The 25,154-nt window shown below is 37.8% G+C and overlaps 3 protein-coding genes and 1 long non-coding RNA gene across 4 annotated transcripts in view; 3 read left to right on the top strand and 1 right to left on the bottom strand.

Annotated features, from left to right (window-relative positions):
• LOC113670143 (uncharacterized) overlaps positions 1 to 6,545 on the top strand; it is a 34,110-nt gene extending 27,565 nt beyond the window's left edge. Inside the window, exons 34-42 of the mRNA XM_027186235.2 lie at positions 275 to 583; positions 965 to 1,241; positions 2,199 to 2,412; positions 3,034 to 3,128; positions 3,525 to 3,681; positions 4,140 to 4,206; positions 4,368 to 4,639; positions 5,062 to 5,233; positions 5,698 to 6,545. Of these exons, the coding sequence (XP_027042036.2) occupies positions 275 to 583; positions 965 to 1,241; positions 2,199 to 2,412; positions 3,034 to 3,128; positions 3,525 to 3,681; positions 4,140 to 4,206; positions 4,368 to 4,639; positions 5,062 to 5,233; positions 5,698 to 5,981 (1,847 nt within the window). The 3' untranslated portion in view covers positions 5,982 to 6,545. The remainder of the gene's footprint in view (positions 1 to 274; positions 584 to 964; positions 1,242 to 2,198; positions 2,413 to 3,033; positions 3,129 to 3,524; positions 3,682 to 4,139; positions 4,207 to 4,367; positions 4,640 to 5,061; positions 5,234 to 5,697) is intronic.
• LOC149034624 (uncharacterized) lies at positions 5,737 to 7,464 on the bottom strand. The gene is made up of 2 exons (XR_016182902.1): positions 7,302 to 7,464; positions 5,737 to 5,977 (listed from the first exon to the last, which is right to left on the bottom strand). It is a non-coding gene; the product is annotated as an uncharacterized LOC149034624 (long non-coding RNA).
• A 55-nt stretch (positions 7,465 to 7,519) lies between these two features.
• On the top strand, positions 7,520 to 13,431 carry LOC113670087 (protein Dr1). The gene is made up of 7 exons (XM_027186177.2): positions 7,520 to 7,590; positions 8,142 to 8,228; positions 8,601 to 8,695; positions 9,378 to 9,446; positions 10,130 to 10,165; positions 10,589 to 10,660; positions 11,481 to 13,431. Exons 1-7 carry the CDS (start codon positions 7,548 to 7,550, stop codon positions 11,607 to 11,609), a joined length of 531 nt encoding a protein of 176 aa, XP_027041978.1. The 5' UTR covers positions 7,520 to 7,547; the 3' UTR covers positions 11,610 to 13,431.
• Positions 13,432 to 16,984: 3,553 nt separating this feature from the next.
• On the top strand, positions 16,985 to 19,813 carry LOC149034623 (uncharacterized). The gene has a single exon (XM_089193110.1). The coding sequence runs from the start codon at positions 17,315 to 17,317 to the stop codon at positions 19,190 to 19,192; it is 1,878 nt and encodes a 625-aa protein (XP_089049236.1). The 5' UTR covers positions 16,985 to 17,314; the 3' UTR covers positions 19,193 to 19,813.
• The last annotated feature ends 5,341 nt before the right edge of the window (positions 19,814 to 25,154 follow it).

Raw genomic sequence — 25,154 nt, 5'->3', positions numbered from 1 at the left:
AAAAAAAATCTAATCCTTGTTTAACAAAACAGCTTTAAAACATGTTTAAGTTTTGGTGTGAATAGGCTATCAAACAGCTAGAGAAAAGTTCTTTATTTTAGTTACCAACCCCCCCTCCCCGCCTTCATTGATATGCACAAGCCTGGTTTTTGTGCACTAAGCGTGCGCTTTGCGTTTTGAAGGGCGAGGCCCCTACACCTAAATCTTGTTACATTTTAAAAAGTATGCATTTTCCTTTTTTAATCCGTTAATTCAGCTTCTCTTTGACTTGAAGGAACTAAAAGTACGCCACTGAACTTAACAGCGTACAACTACACCACAACTACCTCTGTTAATGTCACGTGGGGACCAATTGACGACGAGTTGATACTGGGGAGAATGCTTGGTTACCGCGTCTTCTACAGGGCCGTGAGGATTGGAGACCAGGAAGTTGAGGAGGGGGAAGAGCCAACTTACAACATAACTGTTCGAAAAGATACTTTTGAAATTGTTCTTGAAGGATTGGATCCATATACTCGTTACCAGATCAAAGTGTCCGGATTTAGCCGCATGGGGGATGGACCGAGTGCGATCACCGCAGGAGGTATGGTGTCTTCCCCACAGTTGTGTTCAGGAAAGTAGTTGAAATTCTTTCCACTGAAGGGGCACATGAAATTAATGTTTTTATTTGCCAAAGGGTTAGGGAGAAGAGTCGTGGTCGGCAAGAACGTACTCTCGATGTTTCAGCTTTGCTGCTAGGGTATTATTAGCATTTAAGTAGCCTCCCAATGGCGCTGTGTCACGAGTGGCAACGCCCTTTCGAGGTACGAGCCATGCAAGTTTACGAGAGGTCCGCGAGCGTCTGGCATGGGCTCTCATTTGTCGCACCAGACCCCTCACGAACCGTTCGCCTCGCTCGCGGGCTCGAACGTCACGACACTCGCGCCGCAATGCTTTCAAACTTTGCTCCTCATTTTTTTTCTAGATACTTGTCGCTGTCACAAGCGCCTGACCACCAATTATCGCCTCTTCCCGCCATACGTGAACCAATTCCCATTAACTCATACTGGAAACATTAGTGTTGAGAACATGACAGGGATGCTCCCTCAAATCCTCAATGACCTTATAGTCACGTGCTGTCAGACATGCGCATCTCACGGAGAATCGTTTGTGGACTTCATGTACAACGGCACCAATGGTGAAGCTAAGCAGGAAAGCGAAAGAAACATGAAGCTTTTGATTGAAGATCGCAACGACCTCAGGTAGGTAATGCATCGAGGCTGCCGATCAAACAAGCTCCCTTGATTAGCCAAGAAGACTCAGCTAACAGACTTACGTAGTTCATAGGGCCCAGCACAGGACGAAATTGCAAGAATCCGTTGTTAAACATGTTAAACCGTTCCGGAAACACGACGGATAACCTGTGTTTCCGTTACCGGTTTCGTGACGTTTTCTCGCGTTTCCGTTGTTGCGTATACAACGTTTACGTAGACGTAAGACGTAAACATAACGGAAACATGGAGTTGCATGTTTCCGCCACGTTTCAGAAATACGGAAACATGTGATTTCGTCGTGTGCAGGGGCCCGTTTCTCGAAGGTACTGACAACATAACAGACCGGAAGCCATATCTTTAAATCAAAGTTTATAGAACAGAGAAGCAGGTTCTGACAGTCCAACCAATCCATTTTGTTTCTTTAGCTGACAGTTTTCTTGCATAATTTTCCAATATTTTGAAATCCCTACCTTAAACGAAAAACAAAATTGCTTTGCGAGCCCGTTGAGTTACCGGGATCCTCGCTAAACGGGCCCGGAACCCTCGACAAACGGGCTCGGGATCTTTGACAAACGGACTCGAGGTCCGATGGTGATAGCTCTTCTCTTAAAAAAACAAACAAACAAACAAAACATAGTAACAACGTCAGCTACGCATGTTGGACAAGATAGCTTTGGAGTAAGGCCTTATTCATATGTGGTTCAGGCTTTAAGAGGGTCTCCGTGGGGTTAACCGTTAAACGGTCAACAAATGTAGCCGTTGAGCGTTTATATTGAAAAATGTTAACCGTTAGTCGTAAAAAAGTTAACGGTTTAAAACAATTTCTCACCGTTAATCATTAACTTGCCAAAATTTTGACCGTTTGCCGCAAAAGCCATGACCCCATTAAGATGCACCTTTAAGCCTTGTCTCCCTTTGCTCATTTTTACCATTTTTTTTCACCAGTTTTCCCGTATATGGTTGGAAGTGGCAAGAAAACTACGGCTCTGATAACCGCTACATTCCTCTGGTGGAATCTCCGGGTGTGGCCTTTATAATAATCGAACCCGACGGTCGAAGTCCGGCGCAAAGATTACTGGGTGAAGTATTTGCAACTTGGCCCTACTGTGTCATATCATCGCTTCTTGCTGCTATAGCTGGGATTATTATATGGTTTCTGGTGAGAAATGTTCTTTGGTGATTACATAGGTAACGGAGCAGTTAAGGAGTCAGCAAGACGGTTCATCTAAGTTGAAATACGATTAAAGTTGACTCCCCTGTTCTCAAGAGTGATTACAGTCTCAGTCAAAACTTTAACAAAATTTTCGCACATGATTGGCTACTACCAGCTAGATTTAAGAACTTAAAGGATAGTGTACGCCTCTTGCCTGTGATTGGATAGTGGGATCGGACAGTTAACGCGTCATGTCTGTGTGAAGAGTACAGGTCGTGGGCACAATCGCCGAATTTACCGGGTTTTTTGTTGTTGTTGTTTTTGTTTTTCAAAAAACGTTTAACTAGCGGCTAATTTTTTCATAGTTATGATTGCTTAGTAGCAGGACTTTTTATCGTCCAATTCCGTCAATAATCATACTTGTGATTAACAAATCAGACTCCAGCTTCGCGGTAGACCGATTTGTTAATCACTCGTATGATTACAGACTCGGTTGGACTCCATTCAGTCCTATTAATGTTACTTATCCATTAAAATATATGAATTAAGGGTACTATTTTGATCGTTTCGCCAATATCTTTATTTTTTTGAGGCTCTCTGAAGCTGTAAGGTATTTTCTCTCCTCAGGACACAAAGTACAACCCAGAAGAGTTTCCTCGCTCATTTTGGCGTGGATCGGGAAACGGGTTTTGGTGGGCCTTTATTTCCATGACAACATTAGGGTAAGCAAAACAGAAATAATTAGAGCAATTTTCAATTGACTGTTAAAAGTAATCCAACGTGCTTTAGTTTTACTTTACTATGTGACTAGTCCAGAAAACTCGCGCCATCTCTCAACCAATCAGAGGCGAAACTTAAAAAAATCGCTCCTTGATCATTCGCGTTTTCCCACGCCTCAAGCAGTTTCCTCGTTTTAACGTTAAGTTCCTACTGGCTTGTGATAGTGAAATCCTTAACTCTGATCATGATTGGTCACTGGGATTGCTTCGGTTGTGGTGTTTCGACATTCAATTGAAAACTGCTCGCAGTAGAGAATTGAATTTTCTTTTGTCCTCATTCACGTCTCAGCAGCTCACAGCAAAATGAAAAAAACTCTCCTCATTTTTTTTCGATGACAGATATGGTGACAAAGTTCCGTCAGCTTACTGGTCCAAGGTGTTCGCAATTGTTTGGATCCTAATTGGACTCGTCTTGATGAGCACACTGAGCAGTGCTCTAACCTCTGCCGTTTCACTCTTCGTAGTTCAAAACAACCTTGTTCTGTACGGAACTAAGGTATATCTGATTTGATTTTTTTGAGCAATTTAACTATTTTTTATAATATATTATATTTTTATATAAGCTGCAAGTCCTTCCCCTAGCTCTTCCCAACTGACTCTACTCTTTCACGTCTCTTTTTCATATGTCCATCGCCAGGTCGTCCGATCCGTGAACGTAAATTAAAACCTTGCCAATTTCAAACTGGTTACCTGGAGCGTCCCATTAACTCTTAGGCGTTATACGGTATACAAAAACAATAGCCTCCATTTAGCGCAAAATATACACGGATATTTGTCCACGGACAGTATCTGTTCGAGATGTGAACAATTTTCTAAGAGCGAAGTTAGTATACCTTGCAACCACCCGGGTTAGCCACCTGCGCCGTGCAAAAGACTGAGTAAGAGCCATGGGGAATAATGAACAATTTATCGTAAAATTTTGATCACATGCATTTATTTTGTTACTACATACAGGTGGCAGTAATTCATGACACTCCAGAATACCGATTAGCTGTGGCCAGAAATGCCATTGTGGATAACGGTAAGCCGTAGCAGACATGGGCCTTATCAGTACGAAGCCTCCTCCTCCGTCTCTCGCCTCGTTCTCCTTTCAGTCTACATTTCTTTTTTTTTGTTGTTTTTTTTTTCATCTCTTGCCCTTCCATGCTCGAAATTAAACGTAGTGCCGCATTTATCTTACAGAACATCCCTATGAAACATTTTCCGAAGTGTACGAGGCGCTAATCGAAAAAGAAGTTCAGGGAATGTTGATCGACTCTTACGAAGCTGGAACTAAAAGAGATCAATTCAAAGACCCTCGGATTCGTATCCACACCATATTTGACTACGAGTCTACTTACGGAGTGGTTTTGGCTGGTAACTCGACCAGGTTACTGCAGTGCTCTAAAAGCTACATGCAGAGTCACAAGGCCGAGATGTTTGAGCACATTGGGAAGTTTATCCACGCCATAAAGGCAATTTACGTGAAAACATTTTGATCTTGCCTTTTGCGTGTATGTTAGTTGTGATTAAGGACCTGGAACGAGCGAACAAACAAACGAACCTCGAACGAACGAGCGAATTTACGAACGAACCGTGAACGACCGAAAAAACGAACGAACCGACGACGGAACGAACAAACGAATAAACCGACCTACGAACAAACCAGCATACGAACTACTGAACAACCGAACAATCGAATAACCCTATAAACGAACGAACGACGACTGACCAACCGATTGGATAGCTGATGAATGATGAGATCACCTAACGAATGACCGGCTTACTGCTACCATTTGTTTCAAGCCTCTTCGCGATCCTTTTTCTCTCATAGCGTCCCACCAAATCACTACGTCGTTTCGACATTAATTTCCTTTTTTTTTTTTCATTTCGGTAGGAAGATCGCGTCTCTGAAAGTGTGGAAACTGCGTCAGGTTTGTTTGATCCGAAGAACACCATGTTCAGGTATCTTACGTACACTGCGGCTGGAGTCGTGTCGCTGGCAATTCTACTGGGACTCGTATTGGAATTCATACAATGGTTTTCTGGGCGAAAGAAAGAACACCTCGGTGAGTATTAAATACAAAAAGCAGTAATGCTACTTTTTCAAACCAAAGGCGAGGCTTTCAGCTTTCAGCCGAAGCATCTTTCCAAGCAACCCCGTGCGAGCATTTGTAATAGGCTCAGTACGAACAGTTGCGAGGGAATAGTTACTAGTGCATAATTTAGAGTCTTCTCAGGGCGACCACCGCGTCTCTAAAGCTCGTCTTTCCTGTGAGCCGGTGGTGTCTTTATTCAAGAGCGTGTTTCTAAACTGAACGTGATTTTCGAATGAAATAAGAGGGAGAATACCAATTTGAAAAAGTTACCAAATATTTCATCTTCGTGTCGTTCTTCTATTTACTTCTTTCGTTTCACTTTGAGAATGTTCTCTAAAAAAGTTTGCAGTTAGATATCTGCGTATGAAGAGGGCCAAGGAAGTATCATTCATCATATTACTTCTCCAGCAAATATTATTCGTTTTGTGGAACAGGTGACCCAGATGGAGAAAACACCAAACATCTCCAAGAAATGAGGACTTTTGTGGAAGAATTTTATTGTAACTTCAAGACAAATTATTCACAAATGGCAAAGAGACATCGTTCTCAGCTTAAGAGGCTCAAGACTTGTCCGCCAGACATCAACGAGCGTTCTTCAAAGGCGAGTCGGCCGTGGTCTAAAATTATCATACCAGGTTTCTGTGCTAGCAATTACGATGGAGAGACGAAGTCTGCCGCTGAGAATTTCCACGAGGATCCTGATGCCTTTTTGTACTAAGAAAAGAGAAGATCAAGCATTTAATTAAGAGATTGAGTCCGCCAGACTAATCTCCTTCTTAGCCGGAGCATTTCCTCCGTGAACAGAGACTTAGCGAAGTGCTGGAGAGATTTTTTGCCCATAAGTTCGAAGTTACATTTGCCTCTGCACGAAATTTTAGTCCGACAATTCGCCCAAAACAGTAGGCTTCTTCAAAATTGGATGAATTTTCATCGGATTCTCGCGATAAACTAATTTTGATCATTTTTCGTCGAAAAGCCCGAGACGCACGAATCTCGTTAGATTTCGCTATCTTTATTTTGCTCGATTTGGAGATAATTTCAGATCGTTTTAGTTTTTGGAGACCCAAAAAGGATGAAAAGCCATCAATTTTGGTCAATCAATCAACTGTGCATGAGATATTATCAGCTGCTATTAGTCTTTGTTATTTATTGATGTCCCATTGGCTCTCTGCTAAAACATTTACCACTATACATTTCTTTTAGCAAGGTAATCAGACAAATTCAATAAGGCAATTGATAATTCATCTGTATGAAAAGATTAATAAAGGTTACTTTTGTCCCATTTGGTGTGGATCCAATTTGGCGACATCGCTCCATAGCTTAATCCTTTAACTCCCCAGATCTGATTGTTAATTCTCCCATCTAGCTGCTACACATTTCCTTGTAAATAAGTTACGAGAATTTGGTGTCATATCGTGATAACCACTTCCACCTGATAAGTATGAATATTCTCATCACCTGTTTGCCGGATAATGTTTAGATATTTTAAGGAGAGGTTACTTGTTAATCACTTCTGGGGGTTAAAGGGTTATGGGCAGCCAAATACATGGAGCAGCCTCAGTTTCACACTGTCTTTTCTCTACCGTCCTACTCTGAAGATGACTACCGCACAGATAGTCGAAACGTCAGTCACCAACAACAGTTCTTTTCAGAACTACAGTCACCCGGACGATCACACTACACGAACTACCGTCCTCTATTTGTTGGCCGAACTCATTCCATATATTTTTTCTATCTTTTCGTTAGTTAAGTGCATCTTCAGACTCAAATATCGCCCAGAAAGGGCTAGGCGCGTCTTTGGGTCTCAGAAATGGGAAAAGCGAACTGTTTTTACGGCGGGACCGCTATTCTTCCCCGATCTCCAGTGCCAGTCTTCTATAGTAAACTGCACTCCCCTAAACTATACAGCCCTATGAAGTGATAAACATGATTCTTTTCTTTGCATTATGAATATATTATCCGAAAAAAGGTCAGAGAATTGACAAAATTAAATTAACAGCTCGCACTGGTGCTATCCAGTTCCCCACTTAGATCCTACCTGCGATTGCAGTTTTCTATTTTTTTTCCCGCTTGTATGTTTCTCCTAAAGCAATTTACTCCACGGTTATATCCTTAGTATTTCCTCTTCTGATAATTCTTGAGAAAAGCCTTCGGTGTTTACATCGTGTGCGTCAGCTCACAAGGAGATGAAGCGTGTCATTAACATGAGCCCGCGCTGACTAGGCATTTCGCAACGATAGATACTTGATATAAAATGGATTCTAATGTATTTCTATAGTCCAAGATGGCGGAAGCCGCAGCTGACGATGATGTGACATTGCCAAGAGGTTTGTGATAAATTTATGTGATTATTGAGACACGTTACTCTTTATTTCTATAATTATCGGATACAAATTTCATACTCTAGTCATAAATGTCTTGTTTCGCCGTAAAAATATGATGTTTGTCCCTAAATTGGCCTTCTGGGTCACTTTTACAAGCTTACTTCCCTGTTTGATTATGAGAGCGAACGTTAGATCGATAGAGTATTTTTGCGTTTGAATTTTTATGAACAAGAAAATGAATAAGATTGGATACCAGTTTAGGTTTCTAGACAATTTTTTTAGTCCTGTGAATTGAATTGTCATTCAAGTCAAGAAGTGAGGTTGATTGGCTTTTATGTACATCTACATAGCGTCTTATTTATTCATCTCCAAAACACGGGTTTGAGATCGAGGAGTTTGATTAGAGTACTCGATACATTGTGGCGTACAATCAAACTGTAATTTCCTGCTTGAAATATTCCTGCTGAAATTTAAATTTACTCATATTTAAAGTTATACTGTTCCATCAATGGATACAGCATATCTTCAATTGATAAATTCTTTATTCTTGATAGCTGCTGTTAACAAGATGATTAAGGAGATGATACCAAATGTGCGAGTTTCTAATGATGCTAGAGAACTTATTTTAAACTGCTGTACAGGTGATTATAAAATTTTATTTGGACCAACTTGGGTCAATATTAATTTCGATGATGGCATTAACCCTTTAACTCCCAATATTTCATGAATAATTCTCCTTACTGTCTGCCATACAATTTATGTGATGTTAGTTTGGAGAATTTGGAATTTGATCAACCAATAATCCCTCAATTGATATTTTTCTTTATTCTTATTACTTGTTTGCTTGATATCATACTGATAACGTAAGGGGAACTTCTATCTAGGTCACCAGTGGGACTTAAAGGGTTAAAGAACTGATAATAATGATAATGATGCCTGCCATTGAACTGATTCTTTTTTTTCACTGTACACATACATATATTTATGGTTTAGTATTATTTCTTGCATTGCAGAGTTCATTCATTTAGTTTCATCAGAGGCAAATGAAATTTGTAATCGTCAGATGAAGAAGACAATTCTACCAGAGCATGTTTTTCAAGCTTTACAGGTGAATGTCATGTCTGATAGTTTTAATCTAGTTTTACCAGCATTGTTGGCTTCCAATGGGTTAACAGAGTTGTTAAAACATCCAGACTACGTAAGTTATGGTATAAAAGGTTAATGTTATCCTCTTGATGAGTAACTCTGCTGTTTTTTCTTTCACATGTCATTGAAAACTCTTTAACAGGGATTTGAAATAGGAATTTCATGGAAGAAGGAAGTTTTTCTCTGATTTTTCCTCCAAGTTTTTTAGCATTTATTTTTATATCTTTTGCTCAAATTACTCTGTTATTTTGGGTTGGTGATACATGTTTCTGAAAAATTACCTCTTCTCTCAACACTAAAGGTTGCAAGGTATACATGATGCATGCTCTCTATAATATAAGGTTAAGATGTCTTATCTAAAATGATAACTTAACCCTTTCACTCCAATGATCTCTTCAGTAAATCTCCTTATTGTCCACTGTACATTTCTTATAATTTTAGTTTGGAGAATTCGCTATTGAATCAAATGATAATGCACTAATTGATATTTTGCTATATTCTCATCACTTGTCTACTTTAGATTGTATTGATATTGTAAGGAGAAATTCTGTCTTGGTCACTAGTGGGAGGGAAAGGGTTAAGGGTGATAATTAGTTTTTCTTGTTTGGTATCAAGTTTCATTCCTTTTTTTTTTAATTTTCAAGGGATTGGGTTTTACTTCCTACATTGAAGAAGTGAGATCAGTTCTTCAAGAATGTAAAACACAAGCTGCAGTAAGTGAATTAAATTTATGCACTTGTTTCTCTAGGCAGGTTTTCATTGGTACCCCTGGGTAGACAGAGGTACTGTGACCTGAACCCATTTATACCCCAGGTGGATAAAGGTGTTGTGACCTGTATTCATTCATGCCCCCTGAGTAGACAGAGTCATAGTGACCTAAACCCCATTTATATCCCTGGGTAGACAGAAGCACTGTTACTCATTTACACCCCTAGGTAGCACCATAAAAGTAAAGTGTTTTGTCCAAGAACACAACACAGTGATCCAGTCCGGACCTTATAATCTGTAGTCTGATGTAATGAGTAATATAGATCTTGCTGTCTCTTGCACCAAGTGACCCACCCACCCAGCCAGCTGGAGCCTATCCCTGTTTCTATAGCGTGAAACAACAAGAAGAATTACTACCCCTCCCCCCTTTCCCCCTGGATGGGATGGTAGTCTTTTAGAAAGTCACCCCTCAGCATTTCTTTACTCTTCCCTTTGAGATCATGGCCTACCCATCTTTACTGCTGGGTAGAGAGAAGCACTGTGAAATTAAAGTGTGTCTCCTTGGAACACACCACAATGACTCAACTACATCTTAAACTTGGACCTCTCTAAAACCAAAAGTGCATTAACTGCTAAGTCACTGTATCTCTGACTTTTAGAATGAAACTAACATTTATTTCCTTTGCAGAACAAAAGAAGAGCCAGCACACGACTGGAGAATCTGGTAAGAATAGACATACTCATGCAGTATCATAACCATTCCACTCTCAATTATGGCCAAAAGTTCAAAGACAACTTTTCAATCAGAATGTTGACAAGGAATTAGCAAAAACATTTTAACCAGGGAATATTCTTTGATTTATCTTGAAAATTTTTTTTTGACTGTACAGGGTTGTTTATTTATTCTTGTAATTGTGGTTTATAAACTTTATGTATCAAAAGATTCACTAGGTAGTCATTTGTACTGTACTGCAGGTTACCAAATTGGAAGAAAATCTTTCTGCAAATTGGACTAGACTGAGGTGTGAATCTTCACAAAAGACGCAGTTTTTTTTGCTGCACAATTTTTTGTGAGGTCAAATGTATAACATCTTTGGTTGTTGTATCTCCATCATACTTTTTTTATTTACATCCATATCATTTTCAGGGTATCCCTGAAGAGGAGTTGTTGCGGCAACAGCAGGAACTCTTTCAGCAAGCAAGAATAAAGCAAGCTCAGGTACAGTACATGCATTAGGTGTCAGAGATTGGAGAACTCTCCCATGATCCAACTAGTAATTCTCTCTACTTATGACCATGAATTTCCTTGTAAATTAGACAGTAGGGTATAGTGCTAAATCAAGTTGAGAACCATTATCTGATTGGGTAGTTTGTTCTCATTTCCTGTTTACAAGATTACGTATTGGAATTTCAAGGAGATGTTATATGTTGATCAACATGGGAGTTTTTTTAATGTGGTTGATGAAAACCCAATTGGTTTAGATGTCAACTGTATTAGCATATAGGGTTACTTGTTAAATTAACAATTCTGAGTAATGATAGGGACCTTGGTCACATGGGTTTTTTTTTTTTTTTTTTTTTACATAATCATAAAAATCACAATTTCCTCAATTGTGATTGGTTTGAAAAAGTTTGTTATAGGACAGTTCAATAAGCCAATCACATTGAAAGTTGTAGTGTAACTCAACCAATCACATTCAAATTGTAGTTTAAAATCAACTAATCACATTCAAAGTTGTAGTTTAAAACAACCAATCACAATCTTGATTTCAATCACCATAGAAACAGTGCACAGACTCCTAACTTAGAGCATATTTTCCCTTCCTTTTATACCATAGCTCATCTTCTTTTCTCTGAAATTGTAATTGTTTTCATGATTAATTGGTAATAAGACTTCATGTTGTCCAATTTAGTTTGTAATCATACAGGTCTGTGATAAACAAATTTGACTCTCACTGCACAGTTGTCCAATTTTGGTATCACTCATATGCTCACAGATTGAATTGGACTCTACTTAGTTCTAATACTATTACTTATAGGCTGAACAGGAAGAATTCCAGCAGCTTCAACAAGCTCAAACGTTGGCTCAGCAACAGCAACAACAACAACAAATACCACAGCCTAGTACATCAGCGGTATCACCTGTAGCAACACAATTGAATCAATAACTAGTCACCATTTTTTGCTCATATTATCTCAGCTGAGCATTTGTTGAAAGAGCTGCACCGTGTCATTTTTACAAAGAGGGAAAGGGGGAGAGAGGGGTTAGGTAGGTTGAGAGACCAGCAGGGTAGGGGTAGGGGTAGGGGGGTTACTACAGGCTGGAGAGGAGTGGGTAGGGGGAGTGTGGACTTTAACTCTTTCATTCCCAAGATCTCATTTGTAATTCTCCCTACTGTTTGCTGTATAGTTCTTGTTATGTTAATTTGGAGAATTTGGTATTGGATCAACTAAAAATCCCCAAATTAATATTTTCCTGTATTCTCATCACTTGTCTGCTTGATATTGTATTGATATTGTAGGGAGAAATTCTGTCTTGGTCAATTATGGGAGTTAAAGGGTTAAAGGCCGGTTATTTAAAAACGAAGCTCAGCCGTTGTTTGACAAAACCTCATTCTAAACTATCATCAATTTAGCCCAACCACCTTTTTTTGTGTGAACAGTGTCAAGAGGTTCAAAAGCTAACAATGGAAATAACATGTATTTAATTAAATCAACCTTCTTATAGAGAATACCTGAGGCCCACTGCTTGCTTAAAACCGTGGTTTGGGTTAGACGTTGTGTAAATACCTACCCCTAAGAGGTCAGGAAACAAAAACAGATCTGAAGTGTTTTGCACTAAAGCATGGCTCTGAGCTGAACCTTTTTCAAAACTGTCATTTGGCAAATTGTAGTTTTATTCGCAAAGGAAAGATAAAAGAATGAGAAGAGAAGTTTTGTGCAATATTAAAAAAATAAATAGTTCTTGCAGATATTTATGTATTTGACCTGTTAAGCCAAAGATTGCAAAATTTGCAACTTCAGCTGGAAAAGTAGTTGCCAAAATTTGTTAAGGAAGATTGGAGTCAAAGATGCAGTGGGAGGGGAGAACAGGGTAAAGAAAGACGTAGACTCTAAATTCCCTGCCCACCCCTCTCACCCTTTCCCTGCCTCCATGTTGATTATTTTATTGGCAAAGAGCTCCCTTTTTCCACCTATAAAACTTTGTAGAGCTATCATGGCTTTCCAATGTTAGGAAGATACTGTATGTTTCTAAAACACACCTTAGCGCTACACCTTTTGTAAAACGTTTTGTATGAGAGACAAGCTGTCTACAAGTTGTACAAGGGACTGAGGTTTTGGGATATCCAGAATCCAGAGTTCAAGTTATGAGCAATTTCCAACTGAGAGAGGGAGATGCCTGTTGCATGCAGGCAGTTTTCGGGAATAACCCAAAAGCGAGGCAAGCAAGGGAAGATCAGGGTAATTAGGAAAATGGAAAATGTGATAGTGTAGTCTGTTTGTCCCAACAGTCTTGAGAAGGAGTGTTGTCAGTAGTGGTCATTGAAGTTTCGACAACCTGAGTGGAAGTCACTCGACTCTGATGATGACTTCCGCTCAGGTTGTCGAAAAGTCAGTCACCACTACCGACCGACAACAGTCCTTCTCAGGGCTACACTTACCCGGGCGATCAGACCACACTATCACATGTTACCCCCAGGTTCAAACTACTTACTGTAAGATGGAGGATATTTGAACACAACTGGAATAACATGCAAGTTTTAAAGAAGCAATTTGTCTTATTTTAATGGTATATTTTATGAAAAGATAATTTTCCGACCAGCCTTGCACCGTGGGCAGCTCCATTGTTCTAAAAACCTGCATACTCACCATATTAAATGGTTGTATCTATTAGTTTTACTACATTATATATTATTGCCCTCATTAAAAGTTAATTCGTTGTTATTAGGCCCATTTTTATTGAAGATTAAAAGTTATATTCGCTCTTAACTAAGGATATTTTTTTCGTCAGTGATCCCATGATTTTCAAAGCATTTGAATTTTACCCCAAAACACCAGAATTCTAGGTAATTCTGATCCCTCGATCATTTCATGCCTTGACGTCAACCGGGGGTACCAATGTCCCCTCTGTGATTTAAAGTGTACCCTACCGTACTATCGTAGATCGATATCTCCATCATGCACGCAGTTTGCATAAAAAGGTTAGGGCCCTGGAAACGAACTGTTAAAATGCAGAGTGGGGCACCTCCTTCCATGTGTTTGTGAAGCAACTAGCGAAAACGGCACGTGGGATAGGCAATAGCTTAACGATACTGAGTGTCGATGCGTTTCTCTATACGATGGAAAAGTGATTAAAAAAAGCTGTTTCTCCTTCATCAACAGGGGTGCACGAATTCGAAATCTTAAGGCAAAAGCAGATCAGAGGGAAATGGTGGGAAGTTTAGTTAGCTGATGGAAAATAATTTTGAAAAAAAAAAAAAAGCTTCCTCTAGGATAATATTTAACCCTTGGGGCTCTGCTGGGCTTCACTGAGTTTAAAATCAGCCGTTAGATTACCATCCTATTTTATTTTACGATCGACGAAACTAGCCGTAAAGCTTGTCGATAATTTCCTGTTCGTTTCTCGAGGTGGCCAAACTCATTTGAATAACAAATACCTTTGAAAATCAATATTCATGTTTGCTACTAGTCTTGCACGTGGGAAGAACTCACGAGCTTCAAGAAGTTATGGCGTCTTTTGCAGCTTTTCTGGTGCAAAGAAAGTCATAATTTCAGCGTTATTACCCTGGATATCGTCAGTTTTATCAAGGTTGCGTTTGTTTCAACGAGGTTGCTGATTCCAGTGGTTTACTTGAGCTCCGAAATCAAGGATTGGAAGTATCACTTTGCTTCAACTTATCTTCTAAGGTAAATAACCAGTGTAAAGATGCATTTCGTATTGAAATACGCCGTTAGTGTTTTCTGTTGCTGCCCTTGAAAGTTGAATTTTAAGAAAGAAACTATATAGCGCACAAAGTAAAATGTCATGCCGCCATGACAGTCACTTCTTAGCGAACCATACATGCGCGCGAATTTTGACAGCAACAGCAGGAAAGTCATAATGCTCGGCTCTCCCATCTCTGATTATTTTGATGCTATCGATCTAAAGCTATTTACACTTACGACGTGTTCATCTTTAATTTGCCTTTTAGCGCGCATGTTATTTCCAGTACTCCCGATCTCCACAAAAAATTAGGAGTGAGATTGTTTTAACATTTCGACGCACACTTTAAGTGAAAACATTCGAAATGAGCCTGGAACCTGATCAGATGTCTAATTGCTCGATCGTCGCAAGAAACTTTTAAGTTGTCTCGTTCGATGAAACATCTTCAGGCTCTGATTGACTTTTTAGGTCCGAAAATAGATCATCCTTATCATAAAGACTAAAAAGTTCCTGGATAAAGATGGTTGGTATGTACTGAAATGGTGTTTCCCTCTTCTCTATTTTTAGCACAGTATCAAATACAGTATGAAAGTATCCCGGTATGAAGAATTTCAAGGATGGAAAGGAAACCAGGATATTTTTAACAAGGTTAGTTATTTTATAATTATCATTATTGAATACTGAGGAAAAATAGTAAATTTTTTGCGCGGTATTGAAGTAGAGGCCAGCAAGATGTTTTTTAGGTCTTGTCACGAGCGTGGGACAAAGAAAAAATTCTGAGTTCTCATGAGGAATCAAACCTCAGACCTTCAGATTCCGCGCTCCGATGTCCTATCACCATCATTACTATTTATTTTCGACAAATTAACTATCTGCGCTTGTAATTCTGGTCTCCATTGAACACTCCGACCTAGATTTAACGGATGTCTTTTACTGCGATAAAAAAAAGAAGAATAAAAAATTCAGGAAAATGCAAACAAGGAAATATGTCAAAGTCTTTGATAAGGATCTCTTGGATTTCTGACTGAGGTAGTTTTCAGCAGTTTATAGCACTGTTTATTTTTTCTGTTGTTGTTGTTGTTGTTTTTTTTTTATGAATTAGTTCTACAAATTTGTATCCGTTGATGGCAAAACACTTTTCACCGAAACATGACTCGCGAATATCGTAAAGTTATTACCATAGTACCGGTTTAGTATGTCAAATCCTCCTTTGACTATAATAGAAGAGAGAGGGAGCCAGTTAATCCCATTTTTTTGGACAGGCTTTTCGTAGAGAATGCTAAAATTCGTAACCATTTGACGGGGTATATATAATTCTTAGGCTACCTTAAATTAAAATGAATAATGATTACTGAACTAAGAGAAAAGAGGAGGCAAACTGATAAATTTTATAGCCTCTACAGCTGATTTTTTTTGTCAGTCACGGTTCTTTTACTTAATTCAGTTACAGCTTTGGATTCTAATTGTTCAATATTACCTTCAAAACCTGAAAATTTTTCAGTGTTTTTTTATATAACTCGTTTGCCTTTGGTTCGTGATGAGATTAATGTTCTGAGATCACTGAATGAACAAGTAACACTTACCTTTTTTTTTAAGAGTGTCATCCAAAAGAGATATTCAATTAAATGTCTTTTTCTACAATTCTTTGTTGGATTGCTGATGAGTTAAATGCACTGTTAATTTTAATTCAAATTAATAACTTCATTCATAGAAAACCTTCAAGTCTATTCTTATCAAACTTTTATTAGAATTATTCTGTGCGTTTCAATAAACCAGCTTCAAGCTGTAACCTTAACGCCTTCATGAGAAAGACGTAGTTCATGGAAACTCTAAGGATTTTGAGTTGAAATAATTGAAAAAAAATGTCCCATTAAATATGGCTTGTTTTTAGTACTTATTTACCATGGCAAAGAAGTTGTAAAAATTTATCTTCGCAGTTTGAACCTTCTCTTTATGATACTATAAAACCCCAAAAAAAATTAGGTTGTAATTTTCGAAAACTGGAATCAACCTTTAATAAGCAAAAGATGTTTCTGATGAATCACTTGATTTCATATTTAGGACTGTTCAAGTTTGAGAAAGATTTCCACATAACCTCGTGCTGTTGCAAAACAAAGCCTTAATCCCAACGGCATTTAATCGTTTTCGCCATTGTTTTCTTAGTCCAAGAACTGAATGAATAATGAAGAATGGACTCTGCGGAAATCTTGTCTAAATTTTCTTGACAAAACTGAAATATTTTAGAGGACTCATTTTGTCAAAGTTTCTTCTAAGAGAATAAGTTTAGAAAATAAATGTTGCCGAAGAAAAAAGTAGTAGCTTTTCTTCCTTGCAAACCCCTCAGGGAATAAGAATTGTTATTCAAATATATTAAAGTTTAGGGGGTGCGACCAGGATTTAGCTTTTTTCTTTAATGAAAATAAAAGAAGAGCTTGGTATTTTGTCGATTGAAAAGATTGACACAGACCTGGTAAACAATAGATTATGTAATCTTAACTTGCAGAAGCTTAATTGGTGCAATTATATTATTCAAATTTTTTTCATGATTTTTGAGGTGCGTTGAGATTAGCCGCTTGCTGTTCTTCAATCCAAAATTGTATCCTGTACACTTAACCTTAAGGTGGTCTTCCACTCAAAAATTTGTATTTTTTGTCAAAAAACTTTCATTTTGAAAATGGTGCTTTTTGGTATCTTTAACCATTACTCTTTCATTCTACAGCTTCCTTTTTTCCATATTCAGGAGGTAAAGTCAAAAATTTTGCTAAATTCCTTAGCGAGTATGAATTTTCACCTTAGCAACGACCATAGCAACGGTTTGTTTATGAAAACAAAACGCAGTTGCAGTCAAAAGGAAACGACGGAATTTCTCCTGGGACCCCTCCCTGGTTATTCCCGTTGTTTATTGACATTTTAATCAGGCATACATGCAGTGAGTTACGAGCACCCAAAATGGCGGATGATATGTGGCGACACTATTTCCCAACTTATCATCCACCATTTTGGTCGTATTCGTTCACTCTATTCCTATTGCGATTTTGCTTGATAATTTATTTATCAATGCCACCAAAGGCTCGTTCTGGTTACACAAAAAAGCGTAAATATCGTGGAAACCAGTACTCTACTGAATCGAAGCGTTCGAAGAAGGAAAAAACGAGTGTCAGCACCAAAGGTCTTGGGAAAGAATGTTCAGCTTCTGCCCGCAAGATTCCAGCAGGTCTGACCACCGCATCTTCTGAGGGTATCAAGGAGTGTAAGGAGTCAATCATAAGTGGATTTCGGTTTGTAGATATGAGAATTTTGTCTTCTGTGATGGAATGTATGCCATGCAAAGAATGCTTTGTTTGTGATTTAATTTTACAAGAGCAAGCTATGAAACGCAAAGGTTGTGCCTCGAATCTTCGTTTGCTTTGCTGCTCGTGTGGTTGGTCTATGGAATTCTTTACTTCAGCTCAAATAGGCCGTTTCTTTGAAGTAAACAGAAGATTTGTGTATGCTTCAAGATCTGTTGGTTGTGGACGTGCGGCAGGTAAGAGGTTTTGTGGACTTATGAACATGCCGCCACCTCCTAGACCTACACCATATGCTCGCCATAATAAAGAAATACTCCGAGCAGTAAAGAAGATCTCACTGGAGACAATGCGTGATACTGCAAGAGAGATTCACGATATCAAGCCAGGTTCAGATGAGGGCATAGCAAGATGTGGAGTGTCTGTTGATGGAACATGGCAGAGAAGAGGCTTTTCTTCTTTAAATGGCTGTGTGAGTGCTATTAGCATGGATACAGGGAAAGTGGTAGATGTTGAGCCCCTAAGCAAAGTTTGTATCAAGTGCAGGGAGCATGAAAATGATCCTGACACCCCAGAAACTACTGCATGGAGAGCAGACCACAGAGCCTCTTGCAAGGCAAACTTTAAGGGTTCAGCACCAGCTATGGAACCAGAAGGCGCCCTTCGAATGTTTCAAAGGTCAGTAGATCTGCATAAGCTGCAGTATGATGAATATTATGGCGATGGTGACAGCAAAAGTTACTCATTAGTCAAAGATGTATACCAAGTCTATGATATTGAAGTTCAAAAGAAGGAATGTGTTGGCCATGTTCAAAAACGACTGGGAACAGCTTTACGAAAGTTAAAGAAGGAAAAGAAAGGGATGGGTGGGAAAGGCAGGCTGACAGATGCCATGATTGACAGACTGCAAAATTACTATGGAATTGCCATTCGAAGCAACTCAGGTGATCTTGCTGCCATGAAGAAGGCAATTTATGCCAGCTTGTTTCACTGTGCTTCTTCTGCAGACAGTAATTACCATGGGCATTGCCCTGAGGGTCCTGAAAGCTGGTGTGGTTTTCAGCGGGACAAGGTCAATAGGACAAACACTTTCAAACATGGAACTGGCCTACCTTTAGATGTCAGAGAGGAAATCAAACCCATTTATAAAAGGTTGAGTGAGGACAGCCTTCTCAGCAAATGTCTTGATGGCAAGACTCAAAACCAGAATGAGTCACTCAATGGTATGGTTTGGGAGCGTGTGCCAAAGGGGGTGTTTGTTGGTTCTGAAGTACTGCAGCTGGGGGTTTATGATGCTGTCGCTCACTTTAATATTGGTTCAAGAGCAGCTATTAAAGTGTTTGAGAGTCTTGGAATTCCCCCAGGTGAATTCTGTATAAATGAATGCCAGCAGTTGGACAAGATTCGTGTTTTGAAAGCTGAATACAAGTTCCAAGAGAAGAACAAGACAAGGAGGAGGCTACTCAGGGGAAAAAGAAAGAAAAAAAATGACAAATCCCAGGAAAAGGAGGGTGACATATATGCACCTGGTGCATTTTAATGAGAACATCAAAGAGCTTAGCTTAAACTTTCCAAAAGGCACCAGTTGCTTTAGTGATTATTTTGATTGATCAACTTAAATCTTTAAACTTGATTTTCTCAGTTTTGCAATTTTGAGAGAGTGCCCGTCACGGCAAAAAGGATTTCTTGAAAAGTATTAAACCAAAAGGGATGAAATTTTCAGGGAGGTTTGCTTGAGTATAGTTCTGTGTTGTGAACCTAAAATTATTAGTGATTTTTAGTTACATGGTTGTTGACAGATGTATCCATGGTGATAATACAAACAAAAATGTTGTAATCAAGGAACAGTTGCAATTTTATAATAGCTTGGCATAAAAAATATGGGTTTTCTGAGGTTCATGACATAAAGCCATCTTTGTACTTAGTTTTGATACCAATTTCAGGTGAATAGGACCGCTAGTTCTTGAGATATCCTTTTTACAAGAACACCATTATTTTCACAGTTGGGGGCCCAAAACTTGGTTACCATGGCAACGACATGTCTATCAAAATTCTTAAAAGTATCAGTTTGAGGTGATCTCTCCAATGGTACTTAAATAACTTAGGTAAAGCATAAACTGAATTTTTTTAAAATTTGAGTGGAAGACCACCTTAAATAGCCTTGAAAACAATTGAGAGATGAGCTAAAATTAACATAAATTGTATTCATTTCGAAAACAAAAACGAAAAAACTAAATCCCTCGAATTTATTTCGATATCAACAGAAATCAATTTGAATTCATCCTGGTTAAATCCAGGCTCTTTTTTTTTCTCGTTCTTCGTGTAACCGCTTTCTACTTAAGGATTTGCATAATGAATTAAACCCGTCAAAAATCAAGAATTAGATCAGTGTTTTGCTGGCAAACCACCGAACTACAGGTAGTTAATTGAGAAAGATATTTTTTTTTGTCTTCTCTCGAGCGTGACAAGACGGATTCCTTCGGATTCCGCGCTTCGATGCGCTCTACCACAGAGCCACAGAAACTCCACGATGAGGGAAGTCTATTACGAAGTTCATATGGCACGCGTCTTGCATACTGCTAGTATCAGCAATGTCGGTAGCGTAAGGTTTGTAGATAGATATAAGAGAGATGGTAAGTTTTGAGCTCGGTAAAGAAAAAGGGAAAGATGATTTTTTCGTCTTGTCACGAGTGTGGTAGTTAATTTCTTCACAGTTATTGATTTTTCTTTTTTTTTTTTTGGCAGCTTGGTTGGTGGATATCTCTGAGGTTTCAAGCATCATTTGATGGCGAAGTACTTTAATTTGAAAGACTCGATTTATTCAGAAGTATAGAGTAAATGAAGTACAGTTTTTCCTCATCGAGTAAGGCAATTCAGAGCTAAGATTTATTTGCCATCATCCAAGACTTGGAGCCAAAAGTAATCGCAATTTTGTTGGACTTTGCTGTAAAATATATATTTAAAAAGTTGCCTAAAACTTTCCCGCCAAAAATATGGGAGCTTTTCTACGCATGCGCTAAGTTTATATATTGGTTCTGTAAGTAACATCTGTTCAAATGCGTTTAATTTTCCCGCCAAAAAACTTAGAAAAATACGGTGCCCAAAATACGCATGCGCCGGATTTTTTTTAAAATTTAATTTCACCAATAAAGTTAATATTTTTCACTTGTTGTCTTCCTGTATTTTTATTTACTAATAAACAAGTCAATGAAATAAAGCAGTCAGTTTTTGGTGTAATCTTTTATTGTCTTTCAATATACGCACTCAGTAAACCACGAATGTTTCACTTAGCAAATTGTTTTATTTAATTAAGTAATTTTAATTTGAATGATTAAAAAAAAATTTTCATATATATATACTAAGACTTTTGGCGGGAAAATTTGGAACGATTTGCACAGAGTTTCCCCTGAAAAAGTTTTTGCCAAAAAATCAAACAAGGTGTCCTTTAAATTTTTCCGCCAAAAATTACTCGAACAACATCTCGTGCAAGAAAAATTATTCCATTTGTGTCAAATCGAATTTTTCTTGTAAAAACTATGAAATTTCTTGATTTTCTTTCACATGGAAAAATTGATTATGGCTGTCTCTTTCTAAACTTTCTTGCACGAGTTGATGTTTCATTGTTTTAAGCAAAAAAAGCATCATGGCAAGTTTGGGATAGTTAGATCAAAATTATTTCTTTTCTAAAGAATAGTACGATCAAAATTATTTCTTATCTAAACAACACTTTCCTCAAAACTTGCCATGATGCCTTTAAAGGATAAAAGATCTTCAAGATATCCCATTGCAAATGTAACACAGGATGGAAATTAAAAGACAGATCAAAAAATCATCCAAACTTTTGAAATGGCGAAAAAAACGCTTTACTTTGTTTTTGGCCTAAAGTGCTAACAATGACTCATTTCGTGTTCTTAACAAGGAAAAAAAGGAAGATGTATTTTCCATCTGAAAGCTTAACCGCCGGATACTTGAAATGATATACTTGATATGAAATAGTTGGAGCATGCCTATTTTAGCTGCGGGAACTATGAAATTTCACAATTGGGTTCCAATTTGTTTTTAAGTAAATTGCCAAAGCAAATTTAAGATTGAAATACTCCAATTGTTGGAGCAAACAGTTTAAATTTGAATGAGCCACAGGAGCTTTATCATTTCATAATTAGGCTCCAAGTATTGAATTACACAAAGCAAAAAAAATTATTCAATCTTCCATGGGAAATTGTTCAAATTTGGCTCTGCCACAACGATGAAGATAATTATCTTTTTAGAGTTCCTTTTGCTTTGAATCCATAAAATTTGAAAATAAAGTCACCAGATTTTGTGAAAAGTTTTTTTCTGTATTCCTGTGTTGCACTGAATGACATCACAAAAGATCTTCCTTCCACTACAACAAATAATTTAACTAATAGTATTACCTTATAAAACTAAATGCCTGCTCACCCTACAAGTTTTCGCGATGTAAGAGGTTCTAATTAGTAATAACCTTTACATAAACCAGCAAAAGGAATGTAATTTGTAAGCATCTGAAAACAATCGAACCCTTTACATACATTTTTGAACTAGTTTACATTTCAGGCAAGAATTTTTTTTTACAAATTTTTAACCCCCTTGAGCCAAAAAAGCAAATGGTCAGTGTTTCATACTGAAACCTTTTAAGTTTTTGGTTACTAGTATGCGAAGAGCGAGTTGAACGAAATTTATTAAGTTTTTAATGTAAGAAATCCATACAATTCTGCCAGGCTCATCGAAAGTAACGCATGCATATAATTGAATGTATTATTTTGAAGCAATTTAATGCTAGAACGAAACGCCCAAATTCTTCCTATTTCTCATGAAATGCTTCGTGGTTTCGATGTAATATTTAATTAGAAAGGACATTTATGCATGTTTGGCATATAATTGATTTCTTAAACGATCAATACCAGATTAGCATGCATGCTTGTTTGCATTATTGTTCATCCAATCAAGTAAAGTCATTTTTCAACGATTGGTGGAGAAGGTTAGCAACTTCATTTCAATCTGATAGAATTTTCCTCGATACGTAAAAACTTAATTTCTCTCTACGATTGGCAATAGTCAGGCTCACTGTTGCCTTTTTCCTTGCTTTTTTAAATTTTTTTTTTTTCAACAAATGACAGATATTTTTATACGATCTGGGAGATAAGTTGCCACCACGATAAAAATCTTTAACTCGTCGTCTTGAACTCTGGGATCTTTTTGGACTGGTTTATGTAACACAGCTTAACTGGTTTTTCAGTAAAATAACCTACCGAGGCCAGGCTATATAGTTTTAAAAGGTAGAGCTTTTAAAATTACAAGAGGACAATCCACAAACTTGAGGAAAAAACAGCTTTGTCGACCTAAATATCAAGTGTAATGACTTGGATCAGAATATTTTCGAATCGTTGTGTCCAGCGTCCTCTTGCAAAATGAAACCGTTCTCAGTTGACGAGACAAAGAGGTGTATACAAGTTTAAGATGGCACTGTAATGGTTTGCGTCTCACAAATGAAACTGACCAAGGTGTAGTGAGATCGCTGGAGCGAAGGAAGTCCCTATTACAAATGGATTTTTTATCTGTGTAAATGAGGTCTTCAGCATTGTCCGCGCCTGGCTTTTGAAAAATGACAAATGGGTTTTTCGGTTGTGTAAATGTCGTAAAGAAGTCGTTTTTATAAATGCTGAGCATTTTGTCCTTAGTTAGTAAACCAACTTTCCTAAGTAAGTCGCTGAAAGGGTGTCCAAGTCTCCATACAGCAAAGTCCACTCAATAGTGTGGTTTGTTGGCCAAATGATGGCAAATGAAAGACTGGGTCAATTTTATTATCTCGAGATTTGAATTTTCAAGTTTCAATTGGTCTCCCGAGACATTTTATTACAGCGCCATCGCAATGAGTATCATCTATTACGACGTCAACTAAGTTATTACTGTGATACTAACTGTTAAGCAAACAAAAAATGAGCGATCAGTCCAACCAAATTAAATTTTAAACAGTATCCACTATTCTGATCAAAATCCAACTTGACTACTTCTTCTAACGCCATGTACGAAAATTCATTTGCATAAATAAGTCCAAATTGGAGGTGTCAGGTAAAAAAATTAACAAATGATGAATATGATCGCTCAAGTTTCGCAGAACAATCCGTATCACAACAAAATTGATTCAAAAATGGTGGCTAGATGTATGTTGTTCACTTATCGAGTACTTCAGTCCATTTCCAAGCACAAATGAAAGAAATTGGACAATTGGTAGAGAGCAGTTTTTTTTTACAAAAATAAAATTTATATAGCCACCATTTTTGCTATTTTTAATCAATATTTTCAAAGATCTTATCTTTGCGGTTTCCTCATCATATTCAACGATTCCGTCACCTCTTCTTAGCCAGATTCTCCGTCCTCCCATCCGCATTTAACAACATTCCTCTTCCTGAAAAAATGAATTATCAATGTGATCAGGGAATGCTTACAACTTTTAATCTTCTCGAAGATTAGAAAATAATTAATCAGAAGAAATGCTAGTAAACTGAAATACTAATTGTGTATCATGTCTTTCGTCAAATAAAATTATGGCCAAAGTGAAGATATTTTGCGAAGAATCTTTGAAACTTCACGTGGCCGCCCTGAACTATTGAATAGCGCTCTCAATAAATCGAATATTATTTTGTGATCAACCATAGGAAAATATTTCATTTACAACCTTCGCGGAGGCAGACAACCTTACTCAGTCGAAGGTCTAGTTGAAAAGCCCTCAAACGAAATAACCAACACGTGTCGACTCGTTTACATAAGAAGTTTTGACTAGTCAGCTCGATGAAAGAGGAAAATGTAAGTATGTTCGAAAGCAATGCTCACCTTTCGTTCATGATAAAAACGCTGCCTCGTATCTGTTGCTTTTCCTTATAGTTCAAGGGTCTTCTTTCTTCCAGAGTGGAGCATCATTTTATTTTAGGAACAACAACGACACGTCTTCACTTTCCTGCAGACAGCGTGGTTTGCTAAAAATTCCCTAATTTTGATGAATATGGATTAGTGACTTCAGCCAATAACAGGCAGAAACGTCACAGATTTGGCACAGAGCTATTTTTGCACGCTTAGTCAGCTAATCGAGAGGCAAGTGGAAAGAATGGCATTGTATGTAATCAATTTGAAAATGAAAAATGCAATGAATTAACAATTCGTGCAGTGTGAAAACTAGTTTTGTAAACAAGCAAGTAGTCTGAAGTAATGAAAGGTATAATAAATTTGCAAGTAAGTAGTGGGGTTTGAACGGATTAAAAAAAGCTGAAAGATCGACAAAACAAACCATCGCAGATTCCGATAAACAAAATCGGAAAAAACCGTAATTTGACATTGCATTAATGACTGAATAATACGCAAATAGAGATTTTTTTTTTCGTCTTATCTTCTCAGGAAGGCAGATTTCACTGAAATAACTTAAAAAAAACAATAACAATGTTCTATGTCTATTTATTCTTTGCCTAAACTACAGTTATAATTAACAT

Source organism: Pocillopora damicornis, chromosome 14 (genome assembly GCF_964200805.1).
Source record: "Pocillopora damicornis chromosome 14, jaPocDami1.2, whole genome shotgun sequence".
Lineage (NCBI taxonomy): Eukaryota > Metazoa > Cnidaria > Anthozoa > Scleractinia > Pocilloporidae > Pocillopora > Pocillopora damicornis.
The sequence above is the reverse complement of the archived record's forward strand: the minus strand, read 5'-3'. Positions and strand labels throughout refer to the sequence as shown.

Bases quoted from the DNA above. Each gene is read 5' to 3' on its own strand.
- LOC113670087 (XM_027186177.2), top strand. From the start codon at position 7,548: ATGGCGGAAGCCGCAGCTGACGATGATGTGACATTGCCAAGAG. The intron at 8,229-8,600 runs GTGATTATAAAA...CTTGCATTGCAG, and splicing joins TATTTTAAACTGCTGTACAG to AGTTCATTCATTTAGTTTCA. The intron at 10,166-10,588 runs GTAAGAATAGAC...TATCATTTTCAG, and splicing joins GCACACGACTGGAGAATCTG to GGTATCCCTGAAGAGGAGTT.
- LOC149034623 (XM_089193110.1), top strand. From the start codon at position 17,315: ATGGCGGATGATATGTGGCGACACTATTTCCCAACTTATCATCCACCA.